Source organism: Phacochoerus africanus, chromosome 15 (genome assembly GCF_016906955.1).
Source record: "Phacochoerus africanus isolate WHEZ1 chromosome 15, ROS_Pafr_v1, whole genome shotgun sequence".
Lineage (NCBI taxonomy): Eukaryota > Metazoa > Chordata > Mammalia > Artiodactyla > Suidae > Phacochoerus > Phacochoerus africanus.
This window is the reverse complement of record NC_062558.1, coordinates 40,297,885-40,320,312: the sequence shown is the minus strand read 5'-3', so window position 1 is coordinate 40,320,312 and position 22,428 is coordinate 40,297,885. Positions and strand designations below refer to the sequence as shown.

The window sequence follows — 22,428 nt, the reverse complement described above, 5'->3', positions numbered from 1 at the left end:
CCTTGAGGTCAACAGAATTAAGTGACCAGCTTTAGACCATGTCAGCATCATCGAAAGTCTTTGCAGATCTTTCTGTTCTGTCTCATTCCAGGAGACCTGTGATAGAGGGAAGGTTAGGGAGCTTACTCTTTTTTTTTTTTTGCTTTTTAGGGCCGGTGCGGCATATGGAGGTTCCCAGGCTAGGGACTGAATTGGAGCTACAGCTGCCAGCCTTCTCCACAGCCATAGCAACACAGGATCCAAGCCGCATCTGTGACCTATACCACAGCTTACGGCAATGCCAGATCCTCCACCTACTGAACGAGGCCAGGGATCGAACCCGCAACCTCATGGTTCCTACTTGGATTGTTTCCACTGCACCACGATAGGAACTCTAGGGAGCTTACTCTTTCTTTAGTATGTTTTTTTCCTTGAGTGATTAAGGAAAGATTGATTTCTAGAAACAGATCCCAGCCAGCTGCCTTGACCAGCACATTGTTCAGTTTTAAGCTTCAGCATAGAGCATCACTGTTCATTCAGTGTGTTTCAGCCTGCATATTTCCAGACTTATTTTCATACAGCAAATGATGAGGTTTTGTTTTTGTTTTTTAAGGGATGAATAGATAGATTTGGATGTTTAACATGGTCCAGCAGCCCTGGGGATTTCTAAGGACTAAAACAGCATCATCTCTATCAAATGAATGCCTTCATTTTGGGAATCCAGCCTGGGCCTTTTTTTTTTTTTATTTTTAGCTATAGTTTGCATAATGTAAAATTCACTTCTTAAAAATGTACAACTTGGAGTGCCCGTTGTGGCTCAGTGGAAACAAACCCGACTGATATCCATGAGGATGCAGATTTCATCCCTGGCCTCGCTCAGTGGGTTAAGGATCTGGTGTTGCAGTGAACTGTAGTGTAGGTTGCAGACATGGTTTAGATCTGGCTTTTCCGTGGCTCTGGCTGTGGCACAGGCCAGCAGCTGTAGCCCCGATTTGACCCCTAGCCTGGGAACTTCCATATGCTGTACCTGTGGCCCTAAAGTAAAAAAAAAATGAAAAAAAAAGTACAACTTAGTGGTTTTTAGCATATTCACAAAATTATGGGAGTTCCTTAGTGGCTCAGTAGGTTAAGGATCTGGCCTTGTCACTGCTGTGGCTCAGGTCACTGCTATGGTGCAGGTTTGATCCCTGCCCTGGGAACTTCCACATGCCATGGGCACAGCCCCCCACCAAAAAAAACAAGAAAGAAATTATGTAAGCATCACCACTATCCAGTTCTGGGGCATTTTCATCACCCCAGAAAGGAACTAGCATTCACTACCCACTAGCATTCACTCCTCATTTCCCCTCCTACCTATAGCCCCTGACAACCACTGGTCTATTTTCTCTCAGTTTGCCTATTCTGGACACTTTGTGTAAATGGCATGATGCCGTATGTGGCCTTTTGTGTCTAGCTTCTTGGGTTTAGCGTTATGTTTTCATCTACATTGTAACATGTATCAGTACTTCTTCCCTTTTATGACTGGATAATATATTACATTGTATGACTATACCACATTTTGTTTATCCATCAATTGATGGATATTTGGGTTGTTTCCACTTTTTGGCTATTAAGAATACTGGTGCTAAGAACATTAGGGTAAAAAGTTGTTTTTTGTTTTGGTAGACATAATTTCAGTTCTTTTGGTTATGGACCTAGGAATGGAACTGCTGGGTTACGTGGTAATACCCTTTTTGAGGAACTGCTAGACTGTTTCCCCAGGGGACTACCATTTCACATTCCCAGCAGCAATGTATCTAAGTCCTAACTGCCAACACTGTTTTTGTCTGCCTGTATGGTTATGGCCATCCTAGTGGGTGTGAAGCAGCATCTTGTTGTGTTGTGTTGTTTGTTTGTTTTTAAGGGCCGTACCCGCAACATTTGGAAGTTCCCACACTAGGGGTCTAATTAGAGCTGCAGCTGCCAGCCACAGCCACAGCAATGCCAAATCTGAGCCATGTCTGCGGCTTACACCACAGCTCCCAGTAATGCTGGATCCTTAACCCACTGAGCAAGGTCAGGGATTGAACCCGAATCCGCATGGATACTAGTCAGGTTCGGTGCCACTGAGCCACAACGGGAACTCCCTCATTGTGGTTTTGATTTACATTTCCCTAATGACTAATGATGTGGAACATCTTTTCATGTGCTTATTTTTCATTTGCAGGTGTTCTTTGGAGAACTATCTATTCAAATCCTTTGTCCATTTTTAAATTGGGTTATTAGGGAGTTCCCGTTGTGGCTCAGCATCAACGAACCCAACTAGTATCTGTGAGGGAGTGGGTTTGATCCCTGGTCTCACTCAGTGGGTTAAGGATCCAGCATTGCTCTGAGCTGTGGTGTAAGTAACAGGCAAAGCTTGGATCCTGCGTTGCTGTGGTGTAGGCTGGCAGCTATAGCTCTGATTTGACCCCTAGCCTGGGAGCTTCCATATGCCGTGGGTGCAGCCCTAAAAAAAGACAAAAAAAAATGGGTTATTAGTTTGTTGGTTTGTTTTTAGGGCTGCACCTGCAGCATATGGAATTTCCCAGGCAAGGGGTTGAATTGGAGCTATAGCTGATGGCCTATGCCACAGCCACAGCAGCACCAGATCTAAGCCGAATTTGCGACCTACACTGCAGCTCACAGCAATGCCAGATCTTTAACCCACTGAGCAAGGCCAGAGATTGAACCTACATCTTAATGGATACTAGTTGGATTTGTTTCAACTGAGCTATGACGGGAACTCCGGGTTATTAGTTTTTTTATTAGTTTTTTTAAAACTCTTGACCAGCCTGTATCTTTATAGTGGTTGAATTCCCTGAGTTTGTGGGAAAGATAAACCAGGTATTCCCTTTGAAACTCTTTCTGCAGGCTGATAGTGCTGACTTTTGGGAGCTTGTTGTATCTGGGCTTAGCTCCTCTGAACGTTGTGTGTTTTAGTCCCATCACTGATTCAGGGGCCTTTAGTGTCTCCAGTTAGTTTTTCACAAAGCCACTGTGCTTCCAGGATAAGGTGCATGGTCCCCAAGGAGCTCTCGCAAAGAAGCCCAGTGCTGAGGCTGCAGCTCAGTGCCACAGGTGCCCTACCAGACCACAGCTCCACAGTGCAAAGGGGTGACAGCTGATGCCCCACACCAATAGAATTGCTCTTTGTGGAGATCCCATCGTGTCTCAGTGGTTAATGAGACTAGGAATGAGGTTGCGGATTTGATCCTTGACCTCGCCCAGTGGGTTTAAAGGTCCGGCGTTGCTGTGAGCTGTGGAGTAGGTTGCAGACTCGGCTTGGATCTGACATTGCTGTGGCTGTGGTGTTAGGCCGGCAGCTGTAGCTCCAATTAGACCCCTAGCCTGGGAACCTCCATATGCCGTGGGTGCGGCCCTAGAAAAGACAAAAAAAAAAAAAAAGAATTGTTTCCCCCGCTGGTGACTTGCAGGGCTCCAGGGAGAGGTGGCCCCAGACTCCCTTATCCTTTGACCCCCCTCTAGTGCTGGGAATCTGGCAGCTTTGCCACGTCATAGACTCCTATAAAGCTGCTCTCTCTCGTTTGGACACGCAGCCATTGCTCCAGTCTTGCTGGATGCCCTGACGGACCCCTCTCGGAAGACCCAGAAGTGCTTGCAAACATTGCTGGACACCAAGTTTGTCCACTTCATTGATGCCCCATCCCTGGCCCTCATCATGCCCATCGTCCAGAGAGCCTTCCAGGACCGTTCCACAGACACACGGAAGATGGCCGCCCAGATCATTGGCAACATGTACTCCCTGACAGACCAGAAGGTATCAGCCTGTCTGGGGCTCGTGTAGGACAGACCAGTGGATGCTGGTTTAAGGCGCAGGGTCCCTACTGACAATAGACACAACAGTTTGATCCCGATTATATTTGGGGGGAGAAATGGACCATTTGGGGCTGAGGGTGGGAGTCTATGTTCTGAGCATCTTGTACAACATAGTGGCCCAAGTCATTAGTTCAGCCCCCTGGGGGTGCCCATCCCCATGGCCCCTTTTATAGACTGAGTGGGAGGAAAGGTCCAGCCTTTGCTTTGACCTTTCAGGAGTGTTGGGAAGGTGGCTATTGCTTTGACTGAGTACAGTGTTTTCTTGTCATAAGCATTTGCTTCTGTAGGCCTCTCAGAGGAAATTAGCTTAATTTGGGAGATTTACTTTGTTTGTTTACTTGCTTGTAGGGGCTTGTATGTGTGATCTCACTACCCCAGCTCTGTTTTGCTTGCTGAGGCTATGGGCACAAGAGATACAGTGAGAAAATTATGTCAATCCTAGAAAATTTGGGAAATTGAAAGTTGAAAACCAAAAAATTTTATCCATAGCCCTCCAAAAGCTAAAACAATTACTATTAATGTTTTTTTTATTACATTTAGAAAATGACATTCCTGAACATAAATGTATTTCTAAGTTATAGCAAGTTATTCATAAGACCGAGCTTTAATAGTTATATAATATTCTAGCAAGTTTATATATCATAACTTATATAATTCTATTGTCACTCATATAGTGTCCAAGGTTTCTTGCTATTTTAAATGATGCTGCAGTGAACATAAGGCTTTTCTATATTTAAAACTGTTTCTGAAAGCTGAATGTTGTATCAAGAGACATAAACCTTTTTAAGGTGAAGAAAGGGAAAAGATGATAATGCAATTTTGAAAGGAAAGTGCCATAAAGAATTTGCTCAATTTCAGAGTCTGGGCAGGCCTTGGTCCCAGGATGAGGAAGAGCCTTGAACTGTAGCTGGTTGCTCTCTTGACCTCTTGAGGATGGGACTGGGGTCCCTCATAGGTTTCCCTGATCAATCACCCTGGGGCCTTCAAGGAACCAGTCTTGGGCGGGGGATGTTCTTTGCCACCTGCTCTTGCCTACCTGTTCCAGGGGACCCCTGTGAGTACTTGTAGTCAGCAGAATGGTGCAGTCAGGGTATACAGTGGAACATATCTGGAGAAAGCCAGAATTGAGCCTCCATTGTGTCTCTTCTGTTGTTGTAGGACTTGGCTCCTTACCTACCAAGTGTGACACCTGGTCTAAAAGCCTCTCTTTTGGACCCTGTACCTGAGGTGAGTCTGGGAGGGGAGGGGCCAAGGGCTTGTTGTTTTAGCCCAGTCCCAGAAAATTGATTCCTGAGACTTCCCTTCTGCATTTGTGTCTGACTGGTAACGAGCCTAAGGATCCTTTCTTGCTCCTTCATGGTCACCTAGTTTCAATCCACATCTCATTGCCATCCCTGCTCTTGGTTACCTGACAGGTGCGGACAGTGTCTGCAAAGGCTCTGGGGGCCATGGTGAAGGGCATGGGGGAGTCGTGCTTTGAGGACTTGCTGCCGTGGCTGATGGAGACATTGACTTATGAGCAGAGCTCTGTGGATCGCTCAGGCGCCGCACAGGGTGAGGCAGGGAGGGCCCAGGTTGGGAATGTCCTCTGGAGACCCCCAGATCCAGTGGGCTTATTCTGTTCCTTTCTTGCAGGATTGGCTGAAGTCATGGCTGGCTTGGGGGTGGAGAAATTGGAGAAGCTGATGCCAGAAATTGTGGCCACAGCCAGCAAAGTGGACATTGCACCGCACGTTCGAGACGGATATATCATGATGTTCAACTACCTGCCCATCACATTTGGGGACAAGTTCACTCCTTATGTGGGGCCCATCATCCCCTGTATCCTCAAAGTAGGCACCGGTGACTGCTGAGGATAGTGTTACTGAGGAGGGCAGGACGCGCGTGTTCTCCTAGAGAGCTAGGGCTCCCTGCCTATTGGGGCTGGGTGGCAGGCGTCCCTTCCTGCCCTTCAGGGAGTTCCATTTCTTCTTGGGTCTGGGTGCCTAGGGGGAAGCAGGTCTGGCTCACCCACCCTTTGTGTGTACAGGCTCTTGCTGATGAGAATGAGTTTGTGCGTGATACTGCCCTGCGTGCAGGCCAGCGAGTCATCTCCATGTATGCCGAGACGGCCATTGCCCTGCTGCTGCCCCAGCTGGAGCAAGGCCTCTTTGATGACCTCTGGAGAATAAGGTGAGAACTCAGGTGGAAAGACCCAGGAGCCCTAGTTTCGTGTTTGGGGGAACTAACTGAGAAATAAAAAGCAGTGTTGCCAAGGACTCTCAGCTTTTCTAGAACCTCACTTTTACCCACTTGGTAACTCTCCAGTTTCCTGTAGCAGTGTCTTCAATTCTGATTCTCTTCTAAAAAGTTCTCTTTATTCAGTCCTTCGGTTTGTGTCAAAATTTTAATTTTTTTTTTTTTTGTCTTTTGGCCTTTTCTAGGGCTGCTCTCATGGCATGTGGAGGTTCCCAGGCTAGGGGTCGAATCGGAGCTGTACGTGCCAGCCTACGCCACAGCCACAGCAATGCGGGGATCCAAGCTGCATCTGTGACCTACACCACAGCTCATGGCAACGCCAGATCCTTAACCCACTGAGCAAGGCCAGGGATCGAACCCACAACCTCATGGTTCCTAGTTGGATTCGTTAACCACTGCGCCACGACGGGAACTCCCTGAAAGTAGGATTTAAAAAGTCATAGCACATCCATACCATGACCTTTGATTTGGCTGTTACAAAGGACAAAGTATATGGACTATGCTAGATGACAAGGAAAGCTCTTCAACCTATTGTTGATGAAATGGTGTGGGCTGTGGCCCAGTGTATGTCGTGCAGGCCAGCTTTGTATGTGGGGGAGACATGTCTTCACGTAGACGTGTACAAGATTGTCACCAGAGTATCAGAGTGGTTGCCTGGGTGGTGGGTGTCTGGGTGATGGTTTACACTCTGTTTCTTCGTATTTTTTTGTATTTTTAAAATTTTCAGTTTGGGGGGTTCCATTGTGGCTCAGCAGTAATGAACCCAACTAGTATCCATGAAGACATGGATTCCATCCCTGGCCTTGTTCAGTGGGTTAAGGATCTGGCATTGCCATGAGCTGTGGTGTAGGTTGCAGACGTGGCTTGGATCCCACATTGCTGTGGCTGTAGCTGTGGTGTAGGGTAGCAGCTGTAGCTATGCTTCGACCCCTAGCCTGGGTACTTGCATATGCTGTGGGTGTGGCCCTAAAAAAAAGATAAAAAAAATTTTCAGTTTGAATGTGACTATCATTTTTACAATCATTAAAAATATTAAACCTAATTTAATTTGAGGAGGAACAAAGTTTAACTTTCTAGAAAGCCTTTCCTTATGTCTCTAGTTCTGGATGATTGGCATTCCTCATTTCTTGTTAATACTTCTATCTGTGCTCTCTTTCTATAATAATAACTTTTATTATAGAAATTTTGTTTTTTCCTTTTTTTTTGGCCATGCCCACGGCATATGCAGTTTTCTGGGCTAAGGACAGAACCTGCACTACATCAGTGACAATGCCAGATCCTTAACCCACTCATAGAGATTTTCATATCTGCTTTTTAAAAATGTTTATTCTTTTCCATTATTAAAGTAATTTGTGTTCATTAGTAGAAAACTTGGAAAGAAAATATGTGGGAGACTATAAAGAAATTATATCTTTATCATTTATCACTTATCAAATATTGTCTGTAACCTCTCCTATTCTAAGAGAACCATCATGAGTATTTTGGGTACATTTCCTTCTAGACTCTTTTCTGTCCGAGGCTTGGTCATGCACTGAGACCTCCCCTTGCAACTACATGACTCTGTTCTTGGTATCCTTCTCAGGTTCAGCTCTGTTCAGCTCCTTGGGGATCTCCTCTTCCACATCTCAGGAGTCACTGGGAAGATGACCACAGAAACTGCCTCTGAAGACGATAACTTTGGAACTGCTCAGTCCAACAAGGTGTGCACCTGGACGATTTTCCTCCCTCTGCTGATGGTAGGGAGCCACTCTGGCACTCGCCCTATGGGGCTTTACCACCTCATGTTCTCTGTTTCTTTCTGCTGTTGCAGGCGATCATCACTGCCCTGGGGGTAGATCGGCGGAATCGGGTGTTGGCAGGGCTGTACATGGGCCGCTCTGACACCCAGCTGGTTGTGCGACAAGCATCCCTGCATGTTTGGAAGATCGTGGTCTCCAATACGCCCCGCACCTTACGTGAGATCCTGCCCACCCTCTTTGGGCTCCTGCTGGGTTTCCTGGCCAGCACATGTGCAGATAAGAGAACAGTAAGTTTCTTGGACCTTGCTTCTGACCAAGTAGCCGTTGATGCCTCCTTTCAGAGGCTAGAAGGCTAGGTCTTCCGAGAATGCGAGAGCGCCTAGGGTCCCCTATTTGACAGGGGAACATTCATTTATTTACTTGGTTATTCAACAAATACTTTTAAAGCACCTGATACGCTAAACAAGGGCTTAAGACCTGGGGACATAGTAGAGAAGAAAGGCAGCCTCGTGGAGTTGTAGGTAGAGGAGATAGATATGATCAAATAATCACACAAACAGAAGGAAAATGTGACTATGACAAGTGCTGCATGGCACTGCTAATGCTTATAACAGATTGGCCGACTTGCAGGGGGTGGTCAGGGAAGGCTTCTCAGAAGAATGATGCTTGAAGATGAAAGATGAGTGAGCAGTAACGGGTGAGGAGGTGATGAAAGACTGTTCTGGACCGAGGGACTTGAGATGCTAGGTTGGGATGTGCACCAGCCCTGAGGTGGGTGGGAACTCAACCAAGAGCAGGGGCTGAGCAAAGGCTAGTGTGGCTGGAGGAGAGGCTGAGCCTAGGCCGATGATCACTTCTGCCAGTCCTCTTTGGCCCACTCCCAACACCCATCCCTAGCAAGCAGATTGCGTACTTGGCTCTGAAGAAGCCTAAGAGATGTTTTTTTTCCTTAAAGTGTTTACTCCAAATTCAGCTCCCCTTTCCTGGGCAAGAACATGGGGTTAAGTGACTTCTAGGCCACAGTTTTCAATCCAGGGAAATTGGCCCTTGACTGGTCAGCATTTGATGAATTTCTTGTTCATATATAACGTGCAGGCTCCTGCTTTACATTGTGTAGGTGTGTGTGACGCAGGGACAGTTTTTCTTTGAGGTGTTATGCAGGCACCCTGGGGGCTGGGAAAGTTAAGTCTGGCTCAGATAAAGTCTGGACATTGCAGGGTCTACATCCTAGAGTTGTCCACTGGGTGCCCTGGGATTTGCAGGGACTTCATGTCCTGACTTGAGCTCTCCTGACAGATTGCAGCCAGGACACTGGGAGATCTTGTCCGGAAGTTAGGGGAGAAAATCCTACCAGAGATCATCCCCATCCTTGAGGAAGGCCTAAGGTCTCAGAAGAGCGATGAGAGGCAGGGCGTGTGCATCGGGCTGAGCGAGATCATGAAGTCCACCAGCCGGGACGCCGTGAGTATCTCCTCAGGGCCCTGCAGGCCTGCACCTGACTCAGAGGGCCTGGGGAAGTTACAGGAGGAGCTGCACCATAGCCACACTTCACTTCACCCTCAGGGACACACCAACCTCACTCCAGAGGGTGCTGCTGGCAGTGGGGTGCTGGCAGGGCCACGAACACTGGGATTTCCCTCGCAGCTTTCCCGTGAGTTTTGGAGGCTGAGACCTAAGCGATTTGGAGGCCTGGAGTGGCCTTTAGGGATTGGAGATGGTCTTTTTCTCACCACTCCTGAGGTTACTCCAAGTTAATCCTTTTGTGCCACTGTATCAGTTCAGCTCATACGTGGGGTGCACTTAGTGGGGAAGGGAGGTGTGTGTGTGAGTGGTAGAGGGCGGCAGAGAGCAGGAGGGCATGTGCTCAGTCTTAGAAGGAGTGGAATAGAGGAGAGTAAGTACCCAGTGGATGGACAGGTATTTCTCCAGCAATGAGACTGTTTCCATCGTAGCAACATTCAATTGGCTTGGAGTCCTTCTCACTGACCCTACTTGCTAAAGTAGTTGATCCTCAGAACCTTCCAGGGGAATAGGCTGAGAGCATGCATAGCGCTCTCTTGATTGGGATGAAAGCATCAAAGCGATGGGGGAGTGGCCGGGCAGAAGTTTGAGCGTGCAGCCAATTGCTTAGCCTGAACGGCTTCCTCTTATTTATGAGATCCTTTTCCTCCTGTGTGTATCAGTATAATGTATTACATTGGGGGTTTTGTATTTGCATTTTTTCAAAGAATAAAGATCGAGGAGTTCCTGTCGTGGCACAGTGGTTAACAAATCCGACTAGGAACCATGAGGTTGCGGGTTTGATCCCTGGCCTTGCTCAGTGGGTTAAGGATCTGGCGTTGCCGTGAGCTGTGGTGTAGGTCGCAGAGGTGGCTCAGATTCCGCGTTGCTGTGGCTCTGGCGTAGGCAGGTGGCTACAGCTCCAGTTAGACTCCTAGCCTGGGAACCCCCACATGCCGCGAGAGCAGCCCAAGAAATGGCAAAAAGGCAAAAAAAAGATAAAGGTCGAGTAGCGTGTTAAGGATCTGGCGTGGGTTTGATCCCAGGCCTGGGAACTTCTGTATAGTAAGTGTCCCAAAGGCTGAGGCCTTGTTGGTGGCAAGGCTTCCACATAACCAGTCCCTAGATTCAGAGGTGGTGTTGCTTTGGTGGAGTTAGTTACAGAGGGAACAGAGCCATCATTGGCTCCACTGTAGACCCAAAAAGACTGCGTAAGGGAGGAAGCATTTGAGCTGAGACTTGAAGAAGAACCTGGAATTTCCCGAGGGGATAAGCAAAAGAAAGGGTCTGAACTGTAGAGGCCATGTCATGAGGGGCCTCGCTGTGGGAAGGAGGTTGGAGTTCCTGTAGGAAATCAGCAGTACCTGGGGAACTTGCCTAAAAAAAACTCCTCCTGTTAATTATTAGGTCTGGATGAAGGCTCTTTGGGGGTAGATTACACATGCTCTCTGCTTTTTTTATACTTGCACATTTCCATGGAACCCAGCGAAGTTAAAAGTCGGGCCCAGGGAGCGGTGGTGGGCCTGGCTGGTCCTCATGGCCCCCTGCTGATTTCCATGCCCTCTGCTGCATCGGTACAGTGCACATGTGCTGTCGCAGGTGCTGTATTTCTCTGAGTCCCTTGTGCCCACGGCGAGGAAGGCCTTGTGTGACCCACTGGAGGAGGTCAGAGAGGCGGCGGCCAAGACCTTCGAGCAGCTGCATTCCACCATCGGCCACCAGGCCCTGGAGGACATCCTCCCGTTTTTACTGAAGCAGCTGGTGAGTGGCTCTGCCTCACACCTACCGGTTTAGCTTTTACCATCTCTGTCGAGGCAACACACAGGGGGCTACTTCTGCCAAGGCAGCTGCGGTGTGGGCCCCAGAGGGAGTGGGTGCACAGGACGGGATCTGGCTCTATGCTTCTCCTTTGATAGTCTGTGTGGGTGCAGAGGGAGGAGAGGAGGAAAGTGGAGAAGGAAGTTGGTACCAGCTGGTCCCTACAGCAGAGGCGGGGATAAGAGCTGGCGCCTGAACGTTGCCCCTGATACCCCTCCGCAGGATGATGAGGAGGTGTCAGAATTTGCCTTGGACGGTCTGAAGCAAGTGATGGCCATCAAGAGCCGTGTGGTGCTGCCCTACCTCGTGCCTAAGGTAAGTCCCAACACATGGTGACCCCCTCGGGCCAGATGCCACAGCCCATCAGCATTCCTGGGCCTGCGTGAAGACCAGCTCTAGACGTGGATGCTGGCGGAGGCTGGTGACTCTGGCCATGGGATGGGATGCCCCAGAGCCTAGTGCCATGGCCAGCATGGAGCAGCACCCACTGAGCTGTTTTATCGTTCTGCAGCTGACGACCCCACCTGTCAATACCCGGGTGCTGGCTTTCCTTTCGTCTGTGGCAGGTGACGCCCTGACCCGCCATCTTGGCGTGATCCTCCCAGCGGTCATGTTGGCTCTGAAGGAGAAGCTGGGGACTCCAGATGAGCAGCTGGTGAGTGTCACGGTCACTTGTGCTGGCTCTCTAACACCATCCTGTCCTATCCCATCCTGAAGGAGCCATGCTCAGCTCTGGTGTCCCCTGTGGTTTTAGGAGATGGCCAACTGTCAGGCTGTGATCCTGTCGGTCGAGGATGACACTGGGCACCGGATCATCATCGAGGATCTGTTGGAAGCCACCCGCAGCCCAGAGGTGGGCATGAGGCAGGCTGCTGCCATCATCCTCAACATCTACTGTTCCCGCTCTAAGGCGGACTACACAAGCCACCTGCGGAGCCTGGTCTCAGGCCTGATCCGCCTCTTCAACGACTCCAGCCCTGTGGTTTTGGAGGAGAGCTGGGACGCCCTGAATGCCATCACCAAGGTGAGGGACTGCTGACCCCACAGCCACCTATGATTGTAGACAATTCCAGGTGCTTGTAAGACTAGACCTTTAACCCCCTCATGTATCTATCCCAGCTTCAGTATCTGTGGATCTCAGCCAGTCCTGTCTATGCTCCCACCCACACCCTTCCCCTGCTGCATTATTTTGAAGCACTCCCGAGAGGCTGTACTTAGAACTCTGACATCCTCTCTGCTTTTTCCTGGCTTCCCACAGAAACTGGATGCTGGCAACCAGCTGGCACTAATTGAGGAACTGCACAAGGAAATTCGGCTCATAGGGAATGAGAGCAAAGGCGAGCACGTGCCAGGGTTCTGTCTCCCAAAGAAGGTAAGCCAGGGCCTCATGCAGGGTGTGGCAGGCCGGCGCCTTCCTCTGCCTTCCACCCAGGACCCAGGTCTGTGGTAGGGCCACTGGAGCAGCCATGTTAATCTGGCTTAGAGCTCGAGGTGCCATTCCACACCTTCACAGACAGCATGTTTTTCCCCATGGTGGCCCTACTGTGACAGAGCGCATCGCCTTTGGTTTAAGCTGTGGAGGCCACCTCAGAGCAAGTGAGTGACAGCAGTGCAGGTACCTCTGTGTGGTAGGCCTGCTGGGACTCCACTCGTCTTGTCACTTTTCAAGACTGAAACCTTGAATATTCACCCGAAGACTGTTCCCCAGACATCACCCTCTCAGGCTGTGACCCTAGCAGCCTGAATCGGTCTCTCATGGAGTTGAGGAGAGGGTGGCTGATAGGAGTGCCTTGCTTTGGGTGGGAGACACCTGGGTCCAGAACCTTTGAGATTTGACTCTCATGGGTGGTTCTCTTGTCAGGGAGTAACCTCCATCCTTCCAGTGTTGCGGGAGGGCGTCCTGACCGGCAGCCCGGAACAGAAAGAGGAAGCAGCCAAAGCTTTAGGCTTGGTGATCCGCCTGACCTCAGCTGACGCCCTGAGGCCTTCTGTGGTCAGCATCACCGGCCCTCTGATTCGCATCCTGGGGGACCGGTTCAGCTGGAATGTGAAGGCAGCTCTGCTTGAGACACTCAGCCTCTTGCTGGCTAAGGTGAGTGACTGATGAGTTTGCTCTCTTGGATCTTGGACAGGACAGATCTGTGTGCAGAAGACTGGCATGCAGTTATTACGGAAAATCCGCAGAGCAGAGGGCGTTAAGACCTTGGTCTCTGTAGACTCACCACATGTGGTCAGTTCCAGGTCCACCACTTGGTAACTGTATGGTGGCCAGAATGACCTTGGGAAAGGCATACAGCCTCTGAGCCTGGTCCCTCACCTGTGTTTTGAGAGTACTAATACAGCCTGCCTTTCCGAGGGCTGTGTGACATGGAGCTCAGATGACGTAACATCAGGCACAGGCCTCATACATTCTAAGCTCCTTATACTCTGTGACATGTAAATTGCTATTATTTAAAAGTGGTTCAGAGGATAAAAATCTAGGGCCATGTAAATACAAATAAAGAAAACCTATTCAGATATGTTTCTCTTCTTTATGACCACCTCGTAAAGGGAGATGAAAAAAAAAAACTGAGGAGAGAATGAAAAGGAAGACTGCAAGTAGCTGCAGTAACTTCAGTTTTTACCTAAAGTGTTAGAAACAAAGATCCAACATGTTAACCATTTCTGATATTTTACATAGTAATCAAGCCCTTTAGATTGAAAAAAGTATAAATAGCCAAGATTTGTTATTGTTAAAAAAAAAATTATTGGAGTTCCTGTCATGGCTCAGTGGTTAACCAACCCGACTAGTATCCATGAGGACGCGGGTTCGATCCCTAGCCTTGCTCAGTGGGTTAAGGATCCACTGTTGCCATAAGCTTCGGTGTAGGTCACAGACACGGCTCAGATCCCATGTGGCTGTGGCTGTGCTGTAGGCCAGCAGCTATAGCTCCAAATGGACCTCTTAGCCTGGGAACCTCTATATGCCGCCAGTGCAGCCCTAAAAAAAGACACACAAAAAAAAATTCTTGAGGTTTGGAAACAAAAGCAAACTTAAGATTTGTAGTATTTACCTTTTGGGAAGAACGTGTGGAGAGCAACTTCCCAGCCAAAAAATGGGATTGTGAGCATCAGCCTCATTCTGTAGGAAACTGTGTCTTTTCTTTTTTTTGTCCGGCCACATGTGCAGCATGCAGAAGTTCCCAGGTGTAACCAGAGCCAGTGACAATGCTGGATCCTTACCCTGCTAAGTCACAGGGAAACTCCTTTTTCCTTTTAAATTAAGTATCATCTTTACCTTACATTTCTGCGCTGTTGTTTGTTTGTTTTCTAAAACTGTGTTCAAATGGAGCCCTTTCCTTCTGAAATTTCTCTTCAGGTCATGAGTCAACTGTCCCCCATGAGCAGGTGGCTCCCTGCTCCATGGAGTGTTTCCCAGCGGCCTGCAAGCCCCCGACCCCAGTATCTCCAGACCTTAATTGGCATGGCACCTCCAAACAGCTACTCTGATTTTCCCATTTAGAAATAAGTAAATCTTTTTTTTTTTTAAGAGTTCTTTTATTTTATTTATTTACTTATTTATTTATTTTTGTCTTTTTGCCATTTCTTGGGCCGCTCCTGTGGCATATGGAGGTTCCCAGGCTAGGGGTCGAATGGGAGCTGTAGCCACCGGCCTATACCAGAGCCACAGCAACTCGGGATCTGAGCCGTGTCTGACCTACACCACAGGTCACGGCAACACCGGATCTCCAACCCACTGAGCAAGGCCAGGGATCGAACCCGCAACTTCATGGTTCCCAGTCGGATTCGTTAACCACTGAGCCACGACGGGAACTCCAGTAAATCTTTTGTCTTGGATCCATCTGTACTTTGTCACAAGTGTGCCTGTTTTTCTATGTATGGTCACAGATTAGGCTGGATTGGAGGGATGTGCATGTGTACAGGGATGACCTTCCGAGGCCGTTTGCTTCATAGGATTCTTCTGAAGGCTATACATCAAATGTCCAGTAGATGGTACCTGCCCTTAAGCACCTAGTCCGTTTCCCGGTTTTGCACCGTGAACATTCTTTCACGGTGCTGATGGCATCTGCTGGCTCGCTCTCTAATGTATTGGGAGATGGGCTTTCAAGTCATTTATCCACGTGGACAGGGCTTCACTAGGCCAAGCCCATGGCTCCCTCAATCGTGGTGGTGGTGGTGGCAGCAGCAGTGGCAACCATCCTCTGCCACCTCCTCCTCCTCCTCCTCCTTGAAGTGCAGCAGAGGATGCTAAAAACAGAAGAGGAGGCTGAGCATACCCTCTCTGTGCTGGGTGCTGCTCTTATGGGACTTGTATTCCTGGCCTGTGTGGGGAGCTGGGGCAGCTCCTGGTGGTTTGTGATTGTTTTCCTGCCTGTAGTGCACTGTGGGCCTGGACTGCACCTCAGCTGTGTTTTTGGATGTGGGTTTCTCAAACAGGTTGGGATTGCCCTGAAGCCCTTCCTGCCCCAGCTGCAGACCACTTTCACCAAAGCCCTGCAGGACTCTAACCGGGGTGTGCGCCTGAAGGCCGCTGATGCCCTGGGGAAGCTCATTTCTATCCACATCAAGGTGGATCCTCTCTTCACAGAGCTGCTGAACGGAATCCGTGTCATGGAGGACCCGGGTGTCAGGTGAGGTGCCTGTCGGGGGAGTTGTGGCCATGGGGAGGCTGGGCCATTCCTGTGTAGCGGGGCAGGGCTGAAGGAGGGCCGGGTTTTATGCTGGATGCGTTGGTTCTGTAGGGACACCATGCTGCAGGCCCTGAGGTTTGTGATTCAGGGAGCAGGGGCCAAAGTGGATGTGGTCATCCGGAAAAACATCGTCTCACTCCTGCTGAGCATGCTGGGACACGACGAGGTACAGCAGGTGGATGCAGGGCTGATTGGGGTGGGCTTCTTTCCCTTCTCTTTCCTTTGTTTGTGTCTCTGCTTTGTGTTAGAAGAACTTGGTCGATAGCAATAATCACTCCTGGACACTCCTATCACTCTCTGTTGACCACACAGCTGGTAGCAAGGGAGATAAAGCACGTGGCATTGATATAGATGATGTGTTGTATAGATTAAAACACATCCATTTGTTCTTGAGTCTTAAACCACTCACTTTCTCTCTCTTCCCCTCTTTTCCTTAGTTGTAAAACGAAGAGGTTTGTTTGTTGGTTCAGGAAACATTTGCTGAGCTGAAGGGCCCAGCCCAGAGGTGAATAAAGCAAGGTCACAGCCCTCAAGAAACAGAGTCTGATATCCGTGTAGGTGGGCGGGCTTAGCACTGATTGGGAGGGCGAGACTCACCTGGGGCCCCATCCGAGCAAGGGGTAGACTCAAATCCAGAACCTGAGCCCTGTGACTCCTGGTTCTGTCCCAATGCTCTAGCATAGCCCTTTCTGACTCAATCTGGAAGCATTTGCAGAGTTCCCACTGGCTGCCCAGCACTGTGGCAGGTCCAGTAGGAGTTGAGTCTCTGGATAAGAATTTTCTCTCCCCTCTGACAGGCAGCCCTCTGTTGTGTGGCCAGATTTATATTTTGGGCGCTAATCTCTGGAGAGAGGCCCATGGCTCACAGGGTGTTACACCTCACCGTCCGCCCACATGTGGGGCTGGTTATCACGGCCCTGTGACTGAGGCCTCAGCCTTCCCTGGGGTACAAATGGGAGATTCCACCTTCTTTTGGTCACAGTCTGTCGGGGTTTTTATAGGGCCATGCACAGTGCAAGCAAAAGTTAGTATTTAAACCAATTTGCATTTCACCACAATGGAGCTTAAAATAGATCCCGTTGGAGAGAGTGGGTGTCATGTCAGAGAGAGAGCCAGCTTTAGCCTTGCTTGGCACCTGGGCTTGGAGCTCAGAGGCCCAAACTGCTGGCCAACTCCTCTCTTGCATCAGAACTTCTGCTGGACCAAAGGTGGCAATTCAGGGGGCCAGCCCAGCATCTGCCTCCCACAGGCCCATGAGGCCCTGGTTGGTTGGTTGGTCTGTCCTGGGGGAGGCACTGGGGGAAGTACCAGGTTGGCACTTCCTAACATTGTACACATAACCTCCCCTCTGTTTCTTGAGGGCTGTTCCACTGCACGAGGTCCCATAAATAGCTGGCATGGAACCACTTGTGTATGTAGCTTTGGTTTTTTTGTTTTGTTTTGTTTTTGGTCCTTTTGTCTTTTTAGGGCCTCACCTTTGGCATATGGAGGTTCCCAGGCTAAGGGTCTTATCAGAGCTGTAGCTTCCAGCCTACACCACAGCCACAGCAACGCAGGATCCTTAACCCCCTGAGCAAGGGCAGGGACAGAGCCCATGTCCTCATGGATGCTAGTCGGTTTCGTTAACCTCTGAGCCATGATGGAAACTCCTAGCTTTGGTTTTGCAACAAAATTCTGGACTTTTAACCTGTCACTTTAGGCTGATTAGCGCTTCAGTCAGGACACACCCGCATAATGTCGGGGGCAGTGGGGCGTCTCTGGATGCACAAGGAGTTTGCAGGGGGAACGGAGCCCTGAGTGGTCCTCTAGCGCCTTCCTAGGACTGTTGGCGGGATCCTTCCGTGCCTCACAGGGCTGTTGATAGTAACTGGGATAATAAATGTGAAGCACTCAGACTTGTGAGAAGAAAGGTGCTATGTAAATAGAGTTATTACAGCTATTATGATGATGATTACCATATGCACACACACTGGAGTTTTCTATAATTAAGTTAAGTGCTGGGTGTGTAGTTTTTAACTCGGCACCGAGTGGCAGCAGCAGAGAGTGGCAGTTTCGCTCTGGTGGTGGGAGCACAAGGGCCTGGAGGGAGGATGAGACTTAGGGGGGCCCCCTTCCTTCCGCCCGGGTTACCACAGAGCCAGTGTGTGGCTTGCACCCCCTTTCACTGCCTTCTTTGCTCGTCAGGACAATACTCGCATCTCCTCAGCCGGGTGCTTGGGGGAACTGTGTGCCTTTCTGACGGAAGAGGAGCTCAGCGCCGTTCTTCAGCAGTGCTTGCTCGGTAGGCTTCTCTGTCTCCCCTTCCCCCAGAGGGTCTTCTGGCAGCTGGCCTACCCTCTTCTTGGGAATCCAACTGGTAAAACAAAATAGAGTCCTGCAGCCTCCAGTGTCTCTGCTCCGGAAACCATCAGGGTCTGAAGCAGTCTGAGCAGTCTGTGAGAGACGGCAGGGAGGTCTGTGTGCAGTGCCCACTGGGGTTTCTTTCCTCCAGGCTCCGAGCTGATACACGAGTCTTGGTTGGGAGAGGTGGGCATCGTGGGTGGTGGGCCACGCTGTGAGGTGCAGGTTGACCTCAGTTGTGTACTTCCACTCAGCGGATGTGTCCGGCATTGACTGGATGGTTCGGCATGGGCGGAGCCTGGCTCTATCCGTGGCTGTGAATGTGGCTCCCAGCAGACTCTGCACAGGAAAATACAGCAGTGAAGTTCAGGACATGATCCTCAGCAATGCCATGGCAGATAGGGTAAGGCTCTGGGGCAGCCAGACAGGGTGGTAAGAGCCCTGGGTTTGAATTTTACCTTTGTTGGTAACTTCCTGAGCCCTTGTACCAGTACTTGACCTCCCTAGTCCCCAGTTTCATCACCTAAACAAGGAGGAGTTTGGGTTGGAGCATCAGGAGGTCCCTTCTAGGTCAGAAAGTCTCTGATTCCTGTTCCTGGGAGCCAGTGACTCGGGCTTTGTTCATCTGCCTCACAGCCAGGGTAGACCCTCTACATGACTGCTGTCGGGGGTCTTGAATGTGATGTAGTAGGGGTCGGGGATGGGTGGTAAAGAGCCAGGGCCCCTGGATATTCCTGGGGGAGGGATGGTGCCTGGCCCTGCTGCCCTGAGGAAGTAGCCAGAGGCCACCTTGTCCAGCTCTCTGTTTGCTCTACAGATCCCCATTGCTGTGAGCGGGGTCCGGGGCATGGGCTTTCTGATGAAGTATCACGTCGAAACAGGAGGAGGACAGTTGCCAGCCAAACTCTCCAGCCTGTTCATTAAGGTGAGCAGGGCAGCCTGGCATGTGAGAAGGACTTGTGACCAAAGAACACTGGAAGTGTGTCTGCTGTGTCCTAGGAGCCTCCATGGTCTCTGAGCCCTTAGGAGCGCAGAATGGTTGTGTGTGCATTTTTCTCTGGAAGAATGCCCAACTTTTTATCAGAATTTCAAAAGACCTGTGACTCCAAATCACATTAAGAACGTCTGTTTAGGCATTCTTTCTAGGCACCCCAATTTTCCAAAATTTGGGATAGACCTGGATTCACATCTTAATAAATCTCTTCCCTACTTCCCTTTAGCTGGCATGGCACTGACTAGTGTGGCTGTTTTGATGTCTGCAGGGCCCAATTAGGAAAGCCGGGGAACCTCACAGTGGGCCCCCAGCACCGTGGAGTAAAGCATGCTTCCCACACACTGGTCTGCACACAGAACAACCAGAGTTTGCATTTCAAGAGATGAGGCCAAGCCTGAGACTCTGCCTTTGTATCCAGCTCCTGGGCAGTGTTTGTGCTGCTGGTGTTTGGACCTCACTTTGAGGTTCCCGAGGCTGACTGCCCCACCCTGCAGACTCCTCGAGAGTTTATAGGGCCCAATTCGGTTGAGCCTTTGTGACAGCATCACCCTGCTTGCAGCTGCTATCGGCATGTATTACTGAGTGCCTGCTGGGTGACTATTTGGGCTAGACCCTGAAGGTGTAGAGAGGAACAGGGAAGACAAGATTTTTGGAGTTGGAGGTGCGCAGAAAGCCCTTGGGAAGGCCCTAATTCAGATAGGGCTGTTGGGGAGACCTCTAAAGGCTGATGTTTGAGCTGAACCCTGAAGGGTGAGAAGGAACTGACCAGGTAGGAGTTTCCATCGTGGCTCAGTGGTTAACAAATCCTACTAGGAACCATGAGGTTTCAGGTTTGATCCCTGGCCTTGCTCAGCAGGTTAAGGATCCGGCGTTGCTGTGAGTTGTGGTGTAGGTCGAAGACATGACTTGGATCCCTCGTTGCTGTGGCTGTGGTGTAGGCTGGCAGGTGTAGCTCCAATTAGACCCCTAGGTTGGGAACCTCCATATGGCTTGGGTGTGGCCCTAGAAGAGACAAAAAGACAAAAAAAAAAGGAAAAGAAAAGAAGGAACCGACCAGGTAAAGATCCAGGGCAAGCATATTCCCGGCAGGGGACCAGCCAGTGCAGAGGCCTGAGGCAGGGAGCAGTGTGGTGTGTTTGAGGAAGTTGAAAGCCCGAGTGGGCTGAGAGTAGTGAGCAAAGAGGAGAGTGCACGAGATGAGATGGAAGAGAACAGTCCAAATCACACCTGGTTCCCCTCCCACAGTGGGGATGGCATCGAAGGGGAGCAGTGGGGTCAGTGTCCATGATAGAGTGTCAGGGCAGAAGTCTAGGTTGCTTTCTTTTTTTTTTTTTTTTTGCCATTTCTTGGGCTGCTGCCGCAGCATATGGAGGTTCCCAGGCTAGGAGTCGAATCGGAGCTGTAGCCACCAGCCTACACCACAGCTCACGGCAACGCCGGATCGTTAACCCACTGAGCAAGGGCAGGGACCGAACCTGCAACCTCATGGTTCCTAGTCGGATTCGTTAGCCACTGCGCCATGACGGGAACTCCTGTGTTGCTTTCAGAAACAGATTGGATGTGCCTGACTAAGAGCCTGTGTTCCTCTTCATAGTGTCTGCAGAACCCATCCAGTGACATCAGGCTGGTGGCTGAGAAGATGATCTGGTGGGCAAACAAAGACCCACTGCCTGCCCTGGACCCCCAGGCCATCAAGCCCATCCTGAAGGCTCTTCTGGACAACACCAAGGATAAAAACACTGTTGTGAGGGCTTATAGCGACCAGGCGATTGTCAACCTCCTCAAAATGAGGCAGGGAGAAGAGGTGTTTCAGGTGCGAGCCTGGGGCTGGAGTGCCTCCCTGGGGCCTGCTGTGGGCATTCGTCTTGCAGGCCTTCTGCAAGGCAGTGTTTAGGCATCATACTTGTCTCCGCTGCCCAATCTGTGTGTGTGTTGATGGGCAGATTGTGATCAGGTGACTGGTCTGGTGCCTGAAAACACATTCGTCTCTATTCCTGAGACTTCTTTCAGCAACAGAGCCCCTTCTTCAAATAAAATCTCACGTGGCACTCAGACCTATAACAGATCCCCACAGGGGTTGCTCATTAAGGCCCAGAGTGGGTCACTCCATCCGCTACCCACTAAGCAACCTTTAAAGCACTGAATGCTCTCAGCCTTACTACCTCACCACGTTTTGCGTGATAAGTGGTTGTCTTGGCTTTCCCGAGATCTATCTGATTCCCTTATTTTGCCAGATCCCACCTCAGTGGTTCTAGTTCTGGGTTAACATTCATTTTTGTCCTTGGAGAAAACAGAAGCCATGTTTTCTGACTGTGTCACCTCATTTCCATCTTCCCTCCTAGTCCCTCTGCAAGATCCTGGATGTGGCCAGCTTGGAGGTGCTGAATGAGTGCAACCGAAGGTCCTTGAAGAAGCTGGCCGGCCAGGTGGACTCCACGGAGCAGGTGGATGACACCATCCTGACCTGACAGGCCTGGGCCTGTCCCCTGGGCTCCGCATCAGCATTTCAGCTCCACCTCTCTGTTAGTGTTTTCATTTTTGAAAATACGTTTGTTCTGATGGGGAGCTTAAGAGATGGTGTTCCCAGAAAGTATTTTAATATATCAACAGACCACAGCCAAAGCCTTAAGTCAACCCCCCCCTACACACACACAACTGAAAATTGCCTCCTCCATCTCTCACCCTTTTCTTTGGAGAAAAGAAGAAAAAGCACATGTCTGAGCCTCACTCAGTTGGTAGCCAGGAGCTGCTTGTCTGCTCTGCGTGGATAGGTCTGGAACAAGGAAGCTTGGACTTCTGCTTCCTGGTCTCTTGTGCTCAAGTGCTGGTTCCAGGGCCAGTGCTGCCAACCTTTGCCTAGATCCTGAGGGGGCACGGAACCGTGGAGGTCTGCCCAGGGTGGTTTGTCTCAGAGTGGCTTCTCAGCATTGTGCGGCTCGACTGGATCTGACCCGTCAGGTGCCAATGACACACACAGCCCTGGAAGTTTGAGAGTCGGGGAGGGTTATAGGTTTAAACACAGATGGTTTGAGGAGGAATGTTTAATAAAGGCTTTGAATTGATCTTGATATAAGCAGATTTTTTAAAAAACCTCCAAATATCCACTAAACAGGAAGCTTCCTGCTTTAGGAACAAGGCAGGGCACGGGCATCTCTCTCCTGCTGCTGTTGAAGTTTCGTTGCTGTCTACAGCTTTCTTTCTCCCGAGGCTGGGTGTCAAGAGGTATGCAGCCAGGCCTGTGATATCAGCTGGTTTGGAGATTGCAGGGGTC

General features: G+C 50.0%; 1 protein-coding gene across 3 annotated transcripts in view; it reads left to right on the top strand.

Annotated features, from left to right (window-relative positions):
• Positions 1-22,225, top strand: part of GCN1 (GCN1 activator of EIF2AK4) — a 65,487-nt gene extending 43,262 nt beyond the window's left edge. For 2 of the 3 annotated variants that reach the window (XM_047762773.1, XM_047762771.1), the window contains 21 exons: positions 3,558-3,778; positions 4,996-5,064; positions 5,253-5,391; positions 5,473-5,669; positions 5,867-6,009; positions 7,658-7,775; positions 7,886-8,101; positions 9,111-9,275; positions 10,914-11,075; positions 11,355-11,447; positions 11,644-11,787; positions 11,887-12,156; positions 12,391-12,504; positions 12,994-13,224; positions 15,570-15,763; positions 15,875-15,998; positions 18,008-18,104; positions 18,418-18,566; positions 18,981-19,088; positions 20,752-20,970; positions 21,500-22,225. In XM_047762773.1, the coding sequence (XP_047618729.1) occupies positions 3,558-3,778; positions 4,996-5,064; positions 5,253-5,391; positions 5,473-5,669; positions 5,867-6,009; positions 7,658-7,775; positions 7,886-8,101; positions 9,111-9,275; positions 10,914-11,075; positions 11,355-11,447; positions 11,644-11,787; positions 11,887-12,156; positions 12,391-12,504; positions 12,994-13,224; positions 15,570-15,763; positions 15,875-15,998; positions 18,008-18,104; positions 18,418-18,566; positions 18,981-19,088; positions 20,752-20,970; positions 21,500-21,625 (3,299 nt within the window). In that variant the 3' untranslated portion in view covers positions 21,626-22,225. The remainder of the gene's footprint in view (positions 1-3,557; positions 3,779-4,995; positions 5,065-5,252; positions 5,392-5,472; positions 5,670-5,866; positions 6,010-7,657; positions 7,776-7,885; positions 8,102-9,110; positions 9,276-10,913; positions 11,076-11,354; positions 11,448-11,643; positions 11,788-11,886; positions 12,157-12,390; positions 12,505-12,993; positions 13,225-15,569; positions 15,764-15,874; positions 15,999-18,007; positions 18,105-18,417; positions 18,567-18,980; positions 19,089-20,751; positions 20,971-21,499) is intronic. The other variant, XM_047762772.1, reaches the window with a different exon arrangement.
• Positions 22,226-22,428: the final 203 nt, after the last annotated feature.